Genomic DNA, 17,924 nt, shown 5'->3' on the forward strand with positions numbered 1-17,924 from the left:
CTTACGTTATCGCAGCTGTAAACAGCAGCCGTTCCTGCACTAGCTTTTTTTTTCCCCCATTGTCTTGAAGTTATGACAAATAAGTGCAGAAAACCCCTAAGTTTTTTTTTCCGTTGGAAAAATGAAAGTTGACCTCTTTACCTCGGTAGCTGACGGTTACAAAGCACTGACACTGGCGTCTCCTTCCAAAGATGCTAAAACATCTCCTCACAGAAAATGTTGCCATGCCAACAAATGAAATCATGTGGAGTGTTTGTCACACAAATCCCTTTTGTAAAATGTTTCTGCAGAAACAATGCCATATTCTTCTATTCACCTTCTGAGAATTCAGCAGCACTTTGATGTAACAAAACTGAAGTCAAATACTAATCTGTATAGTAAGAATTATTAAGGATATTAAGTGTCAAAAAAATCTTCACAGTAAATAAATAATAGCCGTTTCACAATATGCGTTCTTATGCGATCTTGCATCCTTGTGTACATGATTTACGTCATCATCCACCTCTGAAGTTTAATTCCAATGCACAAGTACCGAGGACACATGAAATTACCAGATGAGTTCTTGATATTGAGGATGCGTCAGACCTGAACGCGCCGAACCCACTTGAAGTCCCAGAAGTCATTGCAGCAAAACAATGGCGGATGATGGAATCCTGACCCTTAACTAAGTTTTAACGACAATAATCTAAAAATGCATCTAAAAATAATGATTTTGGTATATGATTTAGATTGAGATATATATGAAGTTGTTGAAAAGTCTTAATTTATCCCTGAGAAGTATTTTAATTAAACTACACTAGCTTCCATCCTGAGGTAACGGTAAACCCGTTATCTTCGTTTTTTGTTAACGGGAGGTCGCAGTTGCAAACAGAGAGCTCGCTACATTAAATCATGCTTAATTAACTTTAGGTTAATCAGCCTTTTTTAACAGTAAATCTATTAACCAGATGAAACATATTACTTAGGGAGCACTGAAGAGATGATGACCCTGTCCCACTACTACCCATTGCGCAACAGGAAGCTCACGGCACAACTCAAATCGTTCAAAGTTGTGTTTTATGTCCTCCTGTTCTTCCGAGTTCGTTCTTCCAAGGTAGCCTGGCCAGACTGGTCTTCTTTGTGTTCTTGGAATTGAGAAACAGCCAAGGTTTCCATATTTATGACCCACTTGGATGTGGTGACTTCAGGAGCAGTTGTTAATGAATATCAGTGCTGAAGCGTTGCGGTATCATATTGTTTCTAGTTATTTTGTACTAACCTGTATCCTGTTTAACCACAGTTACCCTTATATCAGTACTTGTAGAGGAGGTTGAGTTGCTCACTCCTTCACTGAGTTACTGCTGGGAAAGCTCTTCCGAATGAGATTAGTGAAAATATGATCGAGTTAGTGAGAGACTGGAGCAGCCTGTAAGACAGGAAGCCATTACTATAATCCTGCTTATCCACGCGAGTTACAGGAGTGTAACAGAGCTCCAAATGGTCAGGTTCATAAAAAATAAATAAATACATTTTTGAGCTCTGTAAATTTAATTAGATGATTTTGCTTTATTTTTTTTTTCTTCATAATTCCAGTATATGGGGGTGCCTAAACCATGCTTATTGTTGGTTATATTAGTTTCACTGCTCTTGATGCTGAGTGATGCTTCAGTTCAGCCAAAATAGACTCCACTGAATTGCCAGATTTTTAATTTGCAGCAATCTACTGAGTGCAAAAACCCCAACGTCTGTCAGCAAGATAAACGCTCTTTATGAAGCATAAAGAGAGAAAATGTGCTCCTGAAACGAACACTTCAGCACTTCAGTAGAACTCACTTATTGTTATAAACTATACAAATTTATTGGCTGTGATTAAATCCATATGTGACTGATAGTCATGCTCTGTCTGATTGTCATTAAGTATTATGCGTGAAGAGTGTCGATAACAGATGTGTGTGTGTGTGTGTGTTTTTTTCCCCCCTCTCCTTTCCCTCCACCCCCTTTTTTTTCTTTCTCTAGAGTAAGGAAATAGCATTTCAGCTGCAAGAGGATCTGATGAAAGTCCTTAACGAGCTCTACACGGTGAGTACTGCAGTAATAAACAGCCTCTTTCCATAGCTCTGGTGTGGTCTTAGGAATTCATAACCTTATCTCCCAGCCAGCCCTAGCCTCAGGTTACACACACCACTGCTGCACACCATGCGTTAATAACCATGCTGCTCCCAAGCATGAAAAGTCCTCAGAAGTCTGTTTGCTGGACTACGACTTTAAATCTTCTTTTTCCTTTTTTTAGCCATTTCAACCATTGATCATTCCCCTGCTGTAATTGTGGATGTCGAGCTTGCTGTGAGTGCTCTGAAGATTCAGGCACTTCTTATATCCGTGAAGCCATAGCTACATGGAAATATATACTTCGCTGCCTGAGGCACTCGCATACGAACAAATAGCGCTGTGTTTGTTTGTATTGTTCCAAATGGTATAATTATACGATGTTATCCAGATGTTCATCTCCTTCGCCATCTTTAGATACATTTCTGATCAATCGGCTTTGAAGGGATGATCTGTTGATTCATCTAAATATCCTGAGAAACGCTTGACTCCAGCCATGCAGGGAGCTGACCACCATTCACGTAAAAGCAGCTGAGAATTACAGGCACGCTCTCGACAGGAAATGACACAGCTGATGAGCGGTACAGATAAAATGCTTCCTGTAGCGTTGTACTTTTCATATTGCTCATCAGTCTTTTAGTGTTTGACAGTGTACTCACAGGGGTACTCGGTCAAGGGGGTACGAGCTTTGTTTCCTCTAGTCTAAGAGACTCCAGGCTCCTTCCCAGAAATCAGATAATGATTGAATTATTAGTGTGCATGTAGATTTACACATTGTTTATGGCATGCCCTACAACACAAATAAACATTTTGTGCTATTTTAGCAACCGCTGTATGAATTAGCCTGCTAGCTGTCCCTTATTTATTTTATCCAGTATACAAAGCCATGTGGAATCAAGATTAGCAATAGACATCAAACGTTTACTGACTTACGTTTTGTTCTTCTCTTTAACCTGGAGTCTTTTGGACTGTTGCATCAGAAACTCGCCACTCAATCCTGCCCTCAGCTTGTAAAATAACAGGTCTTGCATGTCACTAAAATCAGCTGTTCTAAAACAAGAAATCTAAACACGCTTCCAAACCAGTAAGTGGAGAGCGGGACGTGTGGTTTGGCCCGCCTTATATCCAATTATACAGCTCTGCATATGAGAGGAGCCAGAATTGCCCAGCAAAACGTTGCTCCTGCTCTATACATCTCCTAACTGTGCTTGTTTTGGTAGCTGTTTTAAAGGCAGGCCTGTGTCTTGAATCCAGTTGTGGCTTTACTGTACCATGTTTTATGAGTTTGGTAAATGTGAACATTGGTTATGGTCTAGCATGACCCTGGATGAGTGCTCTACTTTTGAATTTGACATTGTTTAGAGTCGAGGCACCTTATTTGACATTGCTCTGGAGTCAAGGCACCTTATTGAGGCACAGGTGGAGAAACCTCAACAAGACAGATTACTGAGGCTACGTGTATAAATAAACAGTTGCTATAAGGATGGCTGGGTTATATTGACTGTAGTAGTAGTAACGATATTGTGATCAATTATGCCATAATATACTTTTTCTAAGATATCCCAATAATCATATCTAACAATAATCACAATATCTTTTTCTACCATTTTTGTATTGTATTTTCTTAAACAACTGATTGGAAATGCCTGATTGAAAAGTTTGTACGAAATCATGTTACAAATTAATTATTTCTTTTGAATTCAACACTATTGTTTTACTGAGAGTTTGTCAGCACACATATATTCTGATATATTGTGTCGTGTATCGTAGAACAGTATCGTGATTGGATATAGTTTCCATCCCTAGCAATAAGCGCAGACTAACTGTTTGACGATTTATCTTCAGCGTTCCTTACTTTCACCGTTTATTATTCTTGTCATACTTGTAACATCCCTGAAATATTTACATGATTGAATAACCAATTCTGATGCTTCGATCGCCTGTCATAATCCTGTTTAATGTTGCTGAAACGGTGTAATTAACCACTCGGTACCTGCCTCGTACCCGATGAGTCATATCCTAATGCATGTTTCTGAAGTCATTCTAGTGTTACTAATAGCCCTCTAACAATAACAATGACTCACGCAATAGGAAACAGCTTTTAACAGTTTACCCTTCACAGTTGTGGCTGCATGGCAAGTTCCAATTTGAAAATGTACTCAGGTTGTCTTGCCCAGAGCGTGTTTTTTTTATTTATTATTTTTTAATATGCAGACCCCCTTCCAGAGTGTTGAGTCCTCTCTGCTTGTGGTCCAGGCTTGACTTAGGTGGGGGAGCTGAGGGTGAATAAAGAGCTCCTCTGTTACCCATCAGAGGTGTAGTGTTTCTTATGTTAGTGGACTAAGGAATGAGAATCGCAGTCTCTGCATGTTTTCAGTATTTCATAGTAATAGCAATTCCATGCATGAAAAGTCTTCCCTCCTTTAACCTGGACTGCTGTGTTAGAGCTTTATAGTCAGGAGAACATGGGAATGTACATTTTTTTTTTATATTAAAATTTAGATATTTATAGCAGAAGGAGTTATTGGGGGCAATGGTGGCTTAACGGTTAAGATTTTGGAAAAAAATATGGGCCTAACAATAGGAAAATTATGAACTTTCCATCCATGGAACCCGTTCTTATTATAACCGTCATTAGATACCAGTTCACATTTTTTATAGGCATAAAAACGTCCATAATGATGGGTTTTTAGGAAAATTTTAAAATCATTAACCCCCATGTCTATGCTTCAAGGACTTCCTTGGGGTCACTGGATCCCACTACTGGGTCCTTTAGCGAAACCCTATGTGTGTACAGCTATAGTAAAGCTATGTGTATTAAATTCATTTTGTCTCAATTGTAAGTTTAGTAAAAGCATCTGGCAAATAATTTAATGTAAATGAATAAATGTACTAAGAGCAGAGTGCCTGAACATTTACCCCTGACCTCTTTGCCTCACAGGTGATGAAAACCTACCACATGTACCATACGGAGAGCATTAGTGCCGAAAGCAAGCTGAAAGAGTTCGAAAAGCAGGAGGAGAGGCAGATCGGCCGTACAGGAGACCCTGTCTTCAACATGCGTCTGGAAGACAAAACCCCAAGACGCAGCTTTGTTAAGAAGATCGAGAAGATGAAGGAAAAGGTACAAAACAACATACAAACAATAGGGTTCTCTTCAGACATTTTTCAAAGAAACACAAAGGCTGAGTCAGTGCTGCCTGCCTGACGTGTCAAGGCATTTACAGATGTAATCCCAGCCTTTTATGCCTGGGACCTGCTTTAGTTGGAAACCGGTAATGAGAAAGAAGGCCTTTTAATTCTTTTAAATGGTCTGTTTTTTTTTTTTTTTTTTTTTTTCTAAAGGCTGTGACAAATGGTTTTATAGCTGTGGGAGTGCATGCCCGTTGTTTTTTTCTTTCTCTTGCCACTTCCTGGAATGGTAAGTGTGTGGAGTGGTTATAATATGGAAGTCAGGGTGAGTCAGTGTCTGTTACAGTTATGTGACTAACTTGCTTTTGTGTGGGATTTGAGCAAGAGAGGAAACAGTAACGTTATAGTCTTTGAATATGTGTTTGTTTACTTTTTAAAAACTCTATTTTTGTCCCATCAGCTACATTTTCCTCTTGTGGTTTGCTGTTGTCTGTCTGAAAAAAAATGTAGCTGGGTATTTTCGGAAGTGAGCTATTAAATGCCCGTCACCTTAGTAGAGATTGTGTAAAAGATGCAGAGTTTAAATGGACATGGGTAGATATGAATTAAGGAATAAAACACTACAGGGTGTGTTATAGGAAAATAATGACTGACATGGTGGTGTGATGAGGGAAAATTACTCTTAATACCACAAAGTCGAACATTTTTCTATAGCAGCAGATCCTGAAGTGTTTTATTCCTCGTATACCATAGCAATTTGCCAAAGATGACATTTTTAATGTATCAATGAATGGTTTTTAAACCATTTATTGTTACATTTAATGTTGTGTACCATGTGAAAAACAGGTGCGTTCCTGTATCACTTATGTCATAGCAGCTCGAAACAGTCATTCCTTCACCAGCCTGTCGATTGATATCTTTTTTGAAGTTAATATGACACACAAAAAAAAAACCAGACATCGCAAATTCCTTTGTCCTGGAAAACATACTGTTACAAAGCGCTGCCAATGAGGAGTCATTCCAACAAATATCATCTTCACTATATCATTGATTATGTGCTTTCTTAAATAACAACAAATTCTTTCATGTTTCTTGTTAGCCTTATATTATGTGGAGTGTCTACTATACAAGTCCCTGTGAATGAGCGGTTACTATAGAAACAATCAAGTGTATTAATAGTCAGTACGTTTACATGGACAACAATAATCCGATATTAACCCGATTAAGAGAATACTTAGATTAAGAAACTAGCATGTAAACAGCGATTATTGAGGACCTTAATCCGACTAAAGTCGTACTCGAAGTAAACACAAATGGAATTAAGACATGTGGAGTACTCCTGTTTTAGTCGCGTTATCGACGTGCGTTACAGACATGTACACACCTTAATCACACAATTAATGTCGTGTGAGAGTTTTCACCGCATTTTGCGACAGGACACGATCACACACGGCCATGCTCAACCGTTTAACGACAAACAAGAGAGCACGGCTGCGTCCCAAACCGCGTCCTTACCTCCTATATAGTAGGCGAAAGACATGCATTTCAGCTACTATATAGTAGGTAAGTACGCGGGTTCGGACGCTGTCCATGGCTTCAAGCAGTCGTCTATTTTCACATATAGCGTGACTAATAATTAACTGCACTTGAAGCTTTCACAAAATTAAAAATGAAACACCAAAAACTGTATACGGTACCATAACGAAGACGAACGGTATGTCGATACGTGAAATTCTGGAGGGAACGTCAGACGGCGTGGCGTGGGGACGTAATGACGTGTGCCGTTAATCGCTCATGTAAAACAGGAACATGAAAGGAATACTTGAAAAGCGACTTTTAGATATTGTCTTATTCAGAATAAGCTCAATAATTAGATTACTGCTGTCCATGTAAACGTAGTCACTGAAGTAAATACCTATATGAGTAAAAAATAATATTAGTAAATTCCTTCAGACCAATCAAATTTGAAAATCCAGCAGCACTGTGGTGTAATAAAGCATAATTCTGTTTGCTATGATTGTGTAATCTCTTATGTTCTATGTCTTTTTCTTCTATCAGAGGCAGGCCAAGTACTCTGAGAACAAGCTGAAGTCGATCAAAGCCCGGAACGAGTATTTGCTGACTCTGGAAGCCACTAATTCCTCAGTATTCAAGTATTACATCCATGACTTGTCTGACCTAATAGATGTAAGTAATGGGGAAGTGCAACTGCAGTGTCATCGTTTGTTGAAGATGCTTTGCATTGCATGACCAATAGAACAAAGTGCATTTGATCTTTTTGCGTAAGGCAGGAATGAGTGTTGCTGCCGTATTTACGGCTTAACTTTTGCATTTTCCTTTTTCTATCCACTTTGATCTTCGAATATAAATACACTCAGCAGTAGCTGTGCAACAAATGTGTCAGATTGTGCTTAAGTCAAAGCTCTTAAGACTTCAAATCCAGGAGCGTTTAAACCATGCACGTAATTGCATTTTGGTTTTAGCCTCAGTTCCCCAAACCGCACAGCAAAGCCACTATTAAGAAAGTGCTCCCTGAAGTGTTTTGATAAGGATTTAATATCATACTCATAACACTGTTTGAGTAGAATGAGGAAAAAGAAGTTCAGTTTAAGAACAAAACAAACACACAAAGAGAAACTGTGGTTGTTGTGGTCATGTGAATGAATAGTCCCAATATTCTTTTTTTTTTTAGTTCTTGTTCATTTTAATTTTACAAGAAAAGGCTATGATTTTTAAAAAAAAATATTTATCGGTGTGCTTTCTAGCATTTTTCTTCTTTTTCTTTTTTTTTTTGCTGTAGGCCACTTTGTGTTATAAAATGCCTGCATATTTAAGTTAAAAGTCTCTGTCCCACTTCTGTGATTTCATTCAAACTATGCATGCTGCTATTTCCGTATATACGATTATTTTTGGGATGTATAAAAGTGTCTGCACTTAAAACCCACTTTCTATGAGTGTCCCTTTTAGGTCACCCCACATCCAGTATGTTCTTGATGTGCTCTGTCCTCCCAGAAGAACCTCTTTCTGTTCCCAATACCATAGCCTAATTCAGAGCCATCCAAATTCAGTTATTTATAATCCAACCTCCTGGCAATATTATTTTCACCTACAAAACTAAAGTGTCTCTGCAGAGGAAAGATCAGCTGTTGGGGTAATGTGTCTATGTTCCATGTGCCTCGGGGAAGGAAACAAGCAGGGTGACCTTGCCTCAGTGCCAGGCTGTCAGAGCCGTCTGAGCAGTGGGCATCAATCTCTGATCAGGCTGTTTACTTCGGATGCCTCTAAGACGTGCTGTCTCAGCCGAGAGAGGGAGAGAGAAATGCTTAGAGCGTAGATTAAATTCACCACCAGGCCTGAGGCAAAGTATCTGTGTAACTCTATTGTCAAAATGTACTGCTACACTAAATCAGCAAGCATGTCCTCCACACTTGTCTGCCTCTGTTTGAGCTGAACATGTAATCATCTAAACAGTCGGCAGACAGAGTAGGCAGAGGCGCACTGGGAGCCAGTATTCTTAGTCACACTGTAATGACAAGTTTCATGTAAAATGCCCTCAATTTCCAGATAGAATGGGTTCTGTGTAATGATACACTTATTGTGGTCTGAAATACAAGTGCGTGATATGTTTGCTAAGTAGCATTAACTATAAACCACGCATAGAGACGAAAGAGGCTGAAGGAAATGTCTGGATTCGAAAAAGTAAATGGTTTGTATGTATACTTTATCATATTGTAATGGTAGTCATATTGCCATATTACTTTTCACTGTCCTATCTTCATTTCCCTCACTTTGAGGTCAGCTTGACTTATGCTCAGTGTGTTCTATCCGAATCGGAGATGAAATATGAAATTTGCCTCCCAAAGTCAGCAGGGTTTGGGTTCTGCTAGCAGTCTGGATCTGTAGGATAATCAGCATTGAAGGCCAAATAAGGACGCCACGAGCAGTGCAGAAAACATTACAGATTAGGTCATCCGAAGCTGTTCAAAATCAAGGACGTGATTACTGTGTGGTGACTACAGAGACTGATAGCAGAGTGTGTTGTAGTGCCCCAGTCTGCTCATGCCTAATGCTTTAAGAATGTTCTGTGTTGGCAATGCCAAAATATTCACTTAACTTGTGGAAATCTGCTAATGCTTTTTTATACAGTGATCATATATTAGTACATTAGAAATAAATTAGTAAATTAATTAGTACCCTTGACAAATTTTAACATCTATCCATCTATCTATCTATCTTACCTACCTACCCACCTACCCTATCTATCTATCTATCTATCTATCTATCTATCTACCCTAACTACCTACCCTATCTATCTATCTATCTATCTATCTACCTACCTACCCACCTACCCTATCTATCTATCTATCTACCCTAACTACCTACCCTATCTATCTATCTATCTATCTATCTATCTTACCTACCTACCCACCTACCCTATCTATCTATCTACCCTAACTACCTACCCTATCTATCTATCTATCTATCTTACCTACCTACCCTATCTATCTATCTACCCTAACTACCTACCCTATCTATCTATCTATCTATCTTACCTACCTACCCTATCTATCTATCTATCTATCTATCTATCTACCCTAACTACCTACCCTATCTATCTGTCTATCTACCTACCTACCCACCTACCCTATCTATCTATCTATCTACCCTAACTACCTACCCTAACTACCTACCCTATCTATCTATCTATCTGTCTATCTAGCTGTCTGCCCTAACTACCTACCCTATCTATCTATCTATCTACCTACCTACCCTATCTATCTATCTACCCTAACTACCTACCCTATCTGTCTATCTATCTATCTATCTATCTATCTATCCTAACTACCTACCCTATCTATCTATCTATCTACGCTACCTACCTACCCACCTACCCTATCTATCTACCCTACCTACCTACCCACTTACCCTACCTATCTATCTATCTACCCTACCTACCTACCCACTTACCCTACCTATCTATCTATCTACCCTACCTATCTATCCTATCTACCTATCCATTTACCTATCCTACCTACCTACCTATCTGTCTACCTACCTATCTATCCATCCATCTATCCATCCATCCATCCATCTATTCATCCATCTCTTTTGCATGCATGCATGCATCTCTACCAGAAGTTAAATTTTAGCATTTGAGAAAAGGAGAAAATTGCATTTAAAAATCCATATCAATTCCACTGAAAGATGCCCCACCCACCTCTACATTTATCACCTAATCTACTGATGGAAAAACTGTCAAATTTTAAATAAATATATGTTCATGCTAACATCGTTGTGTAACTTGTGGAAATCTGCTAATGCTTTTTTATACAGTGATCATATATTAGTACATTAGAAATAAATTAGTAAATTAATTAGTACCCTTGACAAATTTTAACATCTATCCATCTATCTATCTATCTTACCTACCTACCCACCTACCCTATCTATCTATCTATCTATCTATCTATCTATCTATCTACCCTAACTACCTACCCTATCTATCTATCTATCTATCTACCTACCTACCCACCTACCCTATCTATCTATCTATCTACCCTAACTACCTACCCTATCTATCTATCTATCTATCTATCTATCTATCTATCTATCTATCTTACCTACCTACCCACCTACCCTATCTATCTATCTATCTACCCTAACTACCTACCCTATCTATCTATCTATCTATCTTACCTACCTACCCTATCTATCTATCTACCCTAACTACCTACCCTATCTATCTATCTATCTATCTATCTTACCTACCTACCCTATCTATCTATCTACCCTAACTACCTACCCTATCTATCTATCTATCTATCTATCTTACCTACCTACCCTATCTATCTATCTATCTATCTATCTATCTATCTACCCTAACTACCTACCCTATCTATCTGTCTATCTACCTACCTACCCACCTACCCTATCTATCTATCTACCCTAACTACCTACCCTAACTACCTACCCTATCTATCTATCTATCTATCTAGCTATCTGCCCTAACTACCTACCCTATCTATCTATCTATCTACCTACCTACCCACCTACCCTATCTATCTATCTATCTATCTACCCTAACTACCTACCCTATCTGTCTATCTATCTATCTATCTATCTATCTATCTATCTATCTACCCTAACTACCTACCCTATCTATCTATCTATCTATCTACGCTACCTACCTACCCACCTACCCTATCTATCTATCTATCTATTTATCTACCCTACCTACCTACCCACTTACCCTACCTATCTATCTATCTATCTATCTATCTACCCTACCTATCTATCCTATCTACCTATCCATTTACCTATCCTACCTACCTACCTACCTACCTATCTGTCTACCTACCTATCTATCCATCCATCCATCTATTCATCCATCTCTTTTGCATGCATGCATGCATCTCTACCAGAAGTTAAATTTTAGCATTTGAGAAAAGGAGAAAATTGCATTTAAAAATCCATATCAATTCCACTGAAAGATGCCTCACCCACCTCTACATTTATCACCTAATCTACTGATGGAAAAACTGTCAAATTTTAAATAAATATATGTTCATGCTAACATCGTTGAGGAAATTACTACTGGTTAATTCAGTCATTTCTGTGCAGTGTGTGCAAGTGCTCTTCTTTGTTTCGATGATTATGTGACGGTGCAGAGGCATCACAGACAGTTTGACAGCCGTATACCTGTTTTGCTGTGACTTTTAACTATCCAAAAACATGATAGCAAGGTTTTCGACATCTTTAGGCAGATTGACCGTGGTTACCGCTGAGTTTGTTACACTGCCTGTTTACATTATGTGCTCTTTGCAGGCAAAAAAGCCAAGCCAAGGTTAAAAATTAACCTAAATAAAAACATCCGTCATTTTGGTAATATATTTGAATGTTTTCTTAAAATGAGTATATTGGCAGACTTTTTGCTCAAAACCTGATCTTTTGTCTTTTTTGGCTGTTTTCCTGAACTCAGCCACAGGTGCATCTGATTTGTTTTCCCAAAGCGCCACAGAGTAGCAAAAGATCCATAAAGTGATCAAATAACAAGGGCGTTGTTTATACACAGATACTGTTATGTTACTGAACTGGTACTGATTAGGAAACATCTCTCTCTCTCTTTCTCGTTGTACTTATGCTGAGCAGTGCTGTGATCTGGGCTATCACGCCTCTTTAAACCGGGCTTTACGCACCTACCTCTCGGCTGAGTATAACCTAGAGACGTCTCGTCACGAGGGGCTGGACATCATCGAGAACGCCGTGGACAGTCTGGACCCTCGCAGTGACCGTCAGCGCTTTATGGAGATGTATCCCACCGCTTTCTGTCCTCCGGTCAAGTTTGAGTTCCAGCCACACATGGGAGATGAGGTTAGAAATGCTTTTTCTGTCTCTCTCCAGCACTTTATTTGAAATGAAGGTTTATTTATGTGCATTAGAGTACTCTGGAAAATCTGTTGCGAGTTTGCTGTCGATTGGTAAACATTCACCAACATAGCCATTGACAATCAAATTTGCTAACTACAGATTTCAATCTACAGACACAAGATATTGTACCACAGCCTCTCAAAAATAGTCTTTTTATATATAGTCCAGTTTATATATTATCGTCTATGCTGTGGTTTTAAGAGCTCTGTTTTGTGTTAGTGACAAATTAGAAAAGGTATTCAAATGAGAAGCTGGTTTCAGTGTGGTTATAGTGGTTTCATTTCCCAGTTTTAATATGTCTCAACTGTTAGGGAGTCATTTAAACAGCGAGTCTAAAACCAATCAGATTACAGTTTTTACTCTGGAGGTGTTTATTGCAATTTCATGCAATATTTATCCCTCTTTTCATGTCCGTGCCTATTTTGACATCTAGTTGCTTTGTGGTTCTGGTGTCCTAGTGAGGAAAACCAGATTTTATTGAATATTGGGCTCATGATTATAAAGGTTATTTTGTCCTTTCGTAAGTGTTAATAAGTGTTTTCTCTCCTTCAGGTGTGCCAGATCACAGCACAGCCTCCAGTCCAGGCTGAGCTGATTCTAAGGTTCCAGCAGCTCCAGTCACGCCTGGCCACGCTGAAGATTGAGAATGAGGAGGTCAGCAAGCCTGTGTTCTTCCTTTAGCTATGTTGTAAAACATTATAACATTCCCATTTTGCTTGTGTAGCATCACAAAGAGCCTGGTTGCATTGTCTTATCACAGTCCATACCTCTAGATTTCACTGGAGAGTCTGGTACATTTTCATCGTTAAACTGTGCCAAGAGCCGTCTACTTTAACAAACACCTCAACCAAGCACAGCACACCTCCCTGCCAGCCTTTATTCATGTTGCATGATTTATCACTCAAAAATGCAAAGCAGTCTTTTATTAGGTCCATTTCATGGATTCTATGAGTGACACCAGACAATCAATTGGGAAAAGAATTATATAAAAGATTTACTGTATATTTCTTTTTACAGTTTATACTTTGTAGGACTGCAAATTATTATTCTTTGGGATTGACAGGCAGGGATTGACAATTTTTTGTTTTTAAAGTTATAAACCTACTTCTGAATAGATTGTTTCCATGCATTTTATTTTTCTTGCATGTGACGGCTAATTGTTTAAAAAATGTGAAAATTGGACAAAAAGGTTTGGATTGGATTTATCATAAGACTTTCCTCGGGTGTTATCACTGATTGCAGGACTACCAGACAGATAAAATATCAAACTTTTTGGCTATCTAACATGAGACTAGGCTAGTTTGGTGTCGCTAGCCAAGGGGTGGCACAACTAAGCTATAATTGTATGGGTTTAGCTGCTACAGTGCCATGCAAAGTACGTTAGCTGTCCTTACTGTGTGCTCTGCTCATATCATGTTCACGTAAACTGGAACTCATATAGACTTTTACACACCTTGTTTTCCTGCTCAGCATGAGAGGATGTTATTGTTTCAGTTTCAACCCCTTTACTGGTAAAAAAAAAATAATAAAAAATCTGCGTATATCCATTTTTCCCGTCACACTGACTGTGTGAGCTAGCGTTTGGCAGAAATGAGAGCTGTCAGCCAATAAGACACAAGTATTTCCTATGGTCTTGCCTCCATTCACTGAAGGTACAAAATTACAACACTGCTATCTTCTTTTACTCATGTTCAGTTACGTAGTGACAAACCACTCGAAGTGGAGATTTATTTGGAGCGAAAGAAAAAATCTTCAGGGCTACAGCCCCGAATGCCCAGGCCACGTTACGCCCGTTTTGATAAGTCTGCTATAGATTTTTCCTAGAATATCACATTTACTTCTCTGAACACTTTTGTTAAAAGACATATCAATGTTCTGTAGACCATGGCAGATAATCTGAGACCTGAAGCTAAGCCCTCAAAGACTTAAAGACTAAGACCACATGGTTTATTGATGCATTAGAATGAAATGGCAGTAAATTTCCCTGATGCCCTAGATAGTCTGGTGATGTCTGTCTTCTGTCCTCTCTATGATCCAAGTAACACACAGCTGGGTTTCTCTATTACCCCACTTTTATTTTATTTTTTTAACTCTGCCCAATTCTTTTTCCTAAACGTTTATCTAAAGCGTATCCTGGGGCTCTTCAATTTCTGGATGCTTGCAAGTGGTTGGAAAAAAGAGGCTCATCACAGTCATCAACCTGCTTTTTTCTTCTCTGGCTTTCTTCTTTTATCTTCATTCCACATTTTCCATTTTCTTTTCTTCTGGCTGTGGGAGAAACCATGTGGGCAGGCTGGTGGGCCGCTAAAAGTGCAGATGACTTTGATAGCAAGGCTGAGATTTAGCCTTTGATTGGTGGAGAGACAAGATCAGTGCCTCTTCCATTGAACAACATGGGGATGTATTTACATAGTCATCCTTGCATGTTTTGTTACCACATAAAGGTTGATAATACTGTTGATGGTGGACACTTGGTTCTTAAAGATTCCTTGTGCCGTGACTTAAAATCTGTCCAGGATGAAAAGTCAACAGGAATGCACCATAGAGGTTTTGGGTCCAAAAGGTTGAAACACACCATGATATGACATGACATGAATGATATGAGGCTGGGGTTATTTCCCGGACTGCTATATTGGATTAGGTATTCAGTGGGAAGAGATTTGAGATTTCCTGTCTCACAGAAATGTCACCCTGTTAAAAAAAATAAATGACAGCAGTTAGGAGAAGATCATGTTGTATATCCCGGATGCAAAGCAAGGTTTCTCTGGGCCACGACCTTGTTACTTTCCTTTTGAGTTCTGGTGCAGCTGTTTCCTAATGCCCACTCTGCAATACACGACACAAAAATGCAAAAACCCTGACAAAAATGAATTCGGTTTGCTTTCAATCCTTACAGACAACTTACTCAGAGGCATTCGGAAAACTCACTAACCATTGGAAAGCACTGACATTGGAGACTCCTACTATTAATGTTAAATAAACATTCTCTTTTCTGAAAACTTCACCGTATCAACATTTATGCATTTTTATTTGTTAAATATCAACATTTTCTTCATCTGTTTATTATTAGGCTTAGATTATGTGAAGCGTTCTCCGTGTAAGTCCCTGTCAATGAGTTGTTTCTACAGAAATGATAACTTATCAGAATGAACTCAACAATATAACCATTTCATTTGAATTTCAGCCAGAACTACTGTCAACGCTGCTATTATAGAAACGTCACTAACACATACAGGTTTGAGAATTCAAGGCCTTGATGCTCACGTATAAGACCTTTTCTGAAACAGCACCCCACTGCCTCAACACTCTCCTTGAGGTTTACGATCGGTTAGCGACCAACGCTTAGTAGTGCCTACTCAGTGTGGCTCAAGGTCCCTTTCCAGAACCTTCAAATTAGTTGTCCCTCAGTGGTGGAATGAACTTCCAACCTCAATCCGGACCGCATAATCTGTCACTATTTTCAAAAAACTGCTAAAGACCCACCTCTTCCGTGAGCACTTAACTAATCCCTAAAATTCTAACCCCCACATTATTAAAGAAAAGGATAAAAAAAAAAAACCTTACTCTGGCTCTTACACCTCTACTCTGTGCACTTTGCTTCTCTAGAATTCAATTATAAATCTTGCATGGTAGCACTACTTGTATTGTTCTCTGCTTGATATATCGCTTTGCTTGTATTTCCTCATTCTAAGTCGCTTTGGATAAAAGCGTCTGCTAAATGAATAAATGTAAATGAGAATTCAAAGTACTGTGATATTAGTGATTTATCACCTTAATACACCTTATTATTTACACTGCATGCCTGGAGTCTACAGTTCATCTAACAACAAATGTTTGCTTCAGTACGTTTACTAAATGGATCCGATTTTCCAACACGTCTCCAGTTCTTCATTTACTTTAGGCCTTTCTTCTTGTTTTTGCTTCATGTTGTTAATTTTAATTTTTAATCAGTTAGTCATCAAACTGTCATCCTCATTTCTGTCATCCTCATGCTTCTGTTCACACGAGCCCTCCTGATTTCCCCAGAATCATCCCTAGCACGGGAGTCTTCCTTCAGTTTCGACACGTAACTCCTCGATTATCTATCGTTCATTTCCAGACGTGCCTGGCTGAAAGGAGAAATATTAACATCCTCCCACTTTCGTCACTGGACACTTCATCTCAGTTCAGTGTCTTATCTTCGAATGCCCTCTGCTTTTTATCCTGCTGAGCTACTAATTTGATGTATATGCTTTTTGCTGGAAAGGTTAGGAGATGAGACATTAGTCAGAACGACCCACTCTTTCTCTTCCATCACTTACTCGAATTTGTTTTCATTATTCAATAGACATTCTCTCAGAGGTTCATGCTAAATCCACACGGTTTGATTTTCTGGCCTCTGCCAGAAGAATCTCTTGGTTTTGCTGGAGATAAACCTCAGCGAGGCAGATCAAAGCTAGAAAGCTGTGCTCTCCGCACCCGATGTGGTGTGAAGTCACGGATTGCTGATAACTCGTATAACAGCGAGCCGTCTGCTGTTTAGCAAGCTGCCACGTACATTCACACCAGCATTAACAACACTAGTGCTAGAGAAGTGCATGTCCTGTGGGCTTTAGTTCCCAGATTGCATGAATGTGTTTAAAAAAAAAAAAAGAAAAAAAAGAAAAAAAGTAATGTAACTGGTGAAATATAGATGTCAGCAAAGGTATCTAGTATTTTAATGAATAATACATTGAGTGTATAGGCTGTTGAATAGGATTTCTGCAAAACTGACAGTTGGGATCAGTCATTTATCTGAGACTAGATACACACACGTCTACAAAACCTTTCAAGTCTGTAATTGGGTTTCTCTGACTCATGAGAAGCAGTGCTTGAGCCAGAACATTCATCAGAGTGCAGTTCAAATATGTGATTGATAAAGTTGAACAATCCCTCTAATTTTTTAAAGCAGCTTTGTAACGCTCATGATACATTTCTCTTTTTTTTGGGGTTCTGCTTGGATTTGCTCTCTGTTTTGGCTTGTGTGAAACATGTCCTTTAAAGCGTGTACTTTAAACATGCCTGTCCTTTTCCTCGAATACATGCATGTGCAATGTGCACACAAACAGGTGTGGCAGCTTTCTGGGGAAGAAACTGCCACGGAAACTCAGCGACTAAGAGCTGAAAAGTCTTAAACTTGTGAATGGCTTACAGTGTGTTTAGACCAGAACAAAGACAAATGAGCAGTAAAGAGACATCAGGGTTTATTCTCGGGTGTTTTTAGGACAAACATTCTCCTTGCAGGGTTTAAATGTGGAAAA

At 38.9% G+C, this 17,924-nt stretch overlaps 1 protein-coding gene across 4 annotated transcripts in view; it reads left to right on the forward strand.

The window, feature by feature from the left end:
* The window catches only part of srgap1a (SLIT-ROBO Rho GTPase activating protein 1a), a 102,040-nt gene that overhangs the window by 46,335 nt on the left and 37,781 nt on the right, over window positions 1-17,924 (forward strand). For all 4 annotated transcript variants that reach the window (XM_053622784.1, XM_053622785.1, XM_053622787.1 and 1 more), the window contains exons 4-8: window positions 1,996-2,058; window positions 5,027-5,209; window positions 7,276-7,404; window positions 12,367-12,588; window positions 13,198-13,299. In XM_053622784.1, coding sequence (XP_053478759.1) covers window positions 1,996-2,058; window positions 5,027-5,209; window positions 7,276-7,404; window positions 12,367-12,588; window positions 13,198-13,299 — 699 coding nt within the window. The remainder of the gene's footprint in view (window positions 1-1,995; window positions 2,059-5,026; window positions 5,210-7,275; window positions 7,405-12,366; window positions 12,589-13,197; window positions 13,300-17,924) is intronic.

This window comes from Ictalurus furcatus, chromosome 4 (assembly GCF_023375685.1).
Source record: "Ictalurus furcatus strain D&B chromosome 4, Billie_1.0, whole genome shotgun sequence".
NCBI classification, from domain to species: domain Eukaryota; kingdom Metazoa; phylum Chordata; class Actinopteri; order Siluriformes; family Ictaluridae; genus Ictalurus; species Ictalurus furcatus.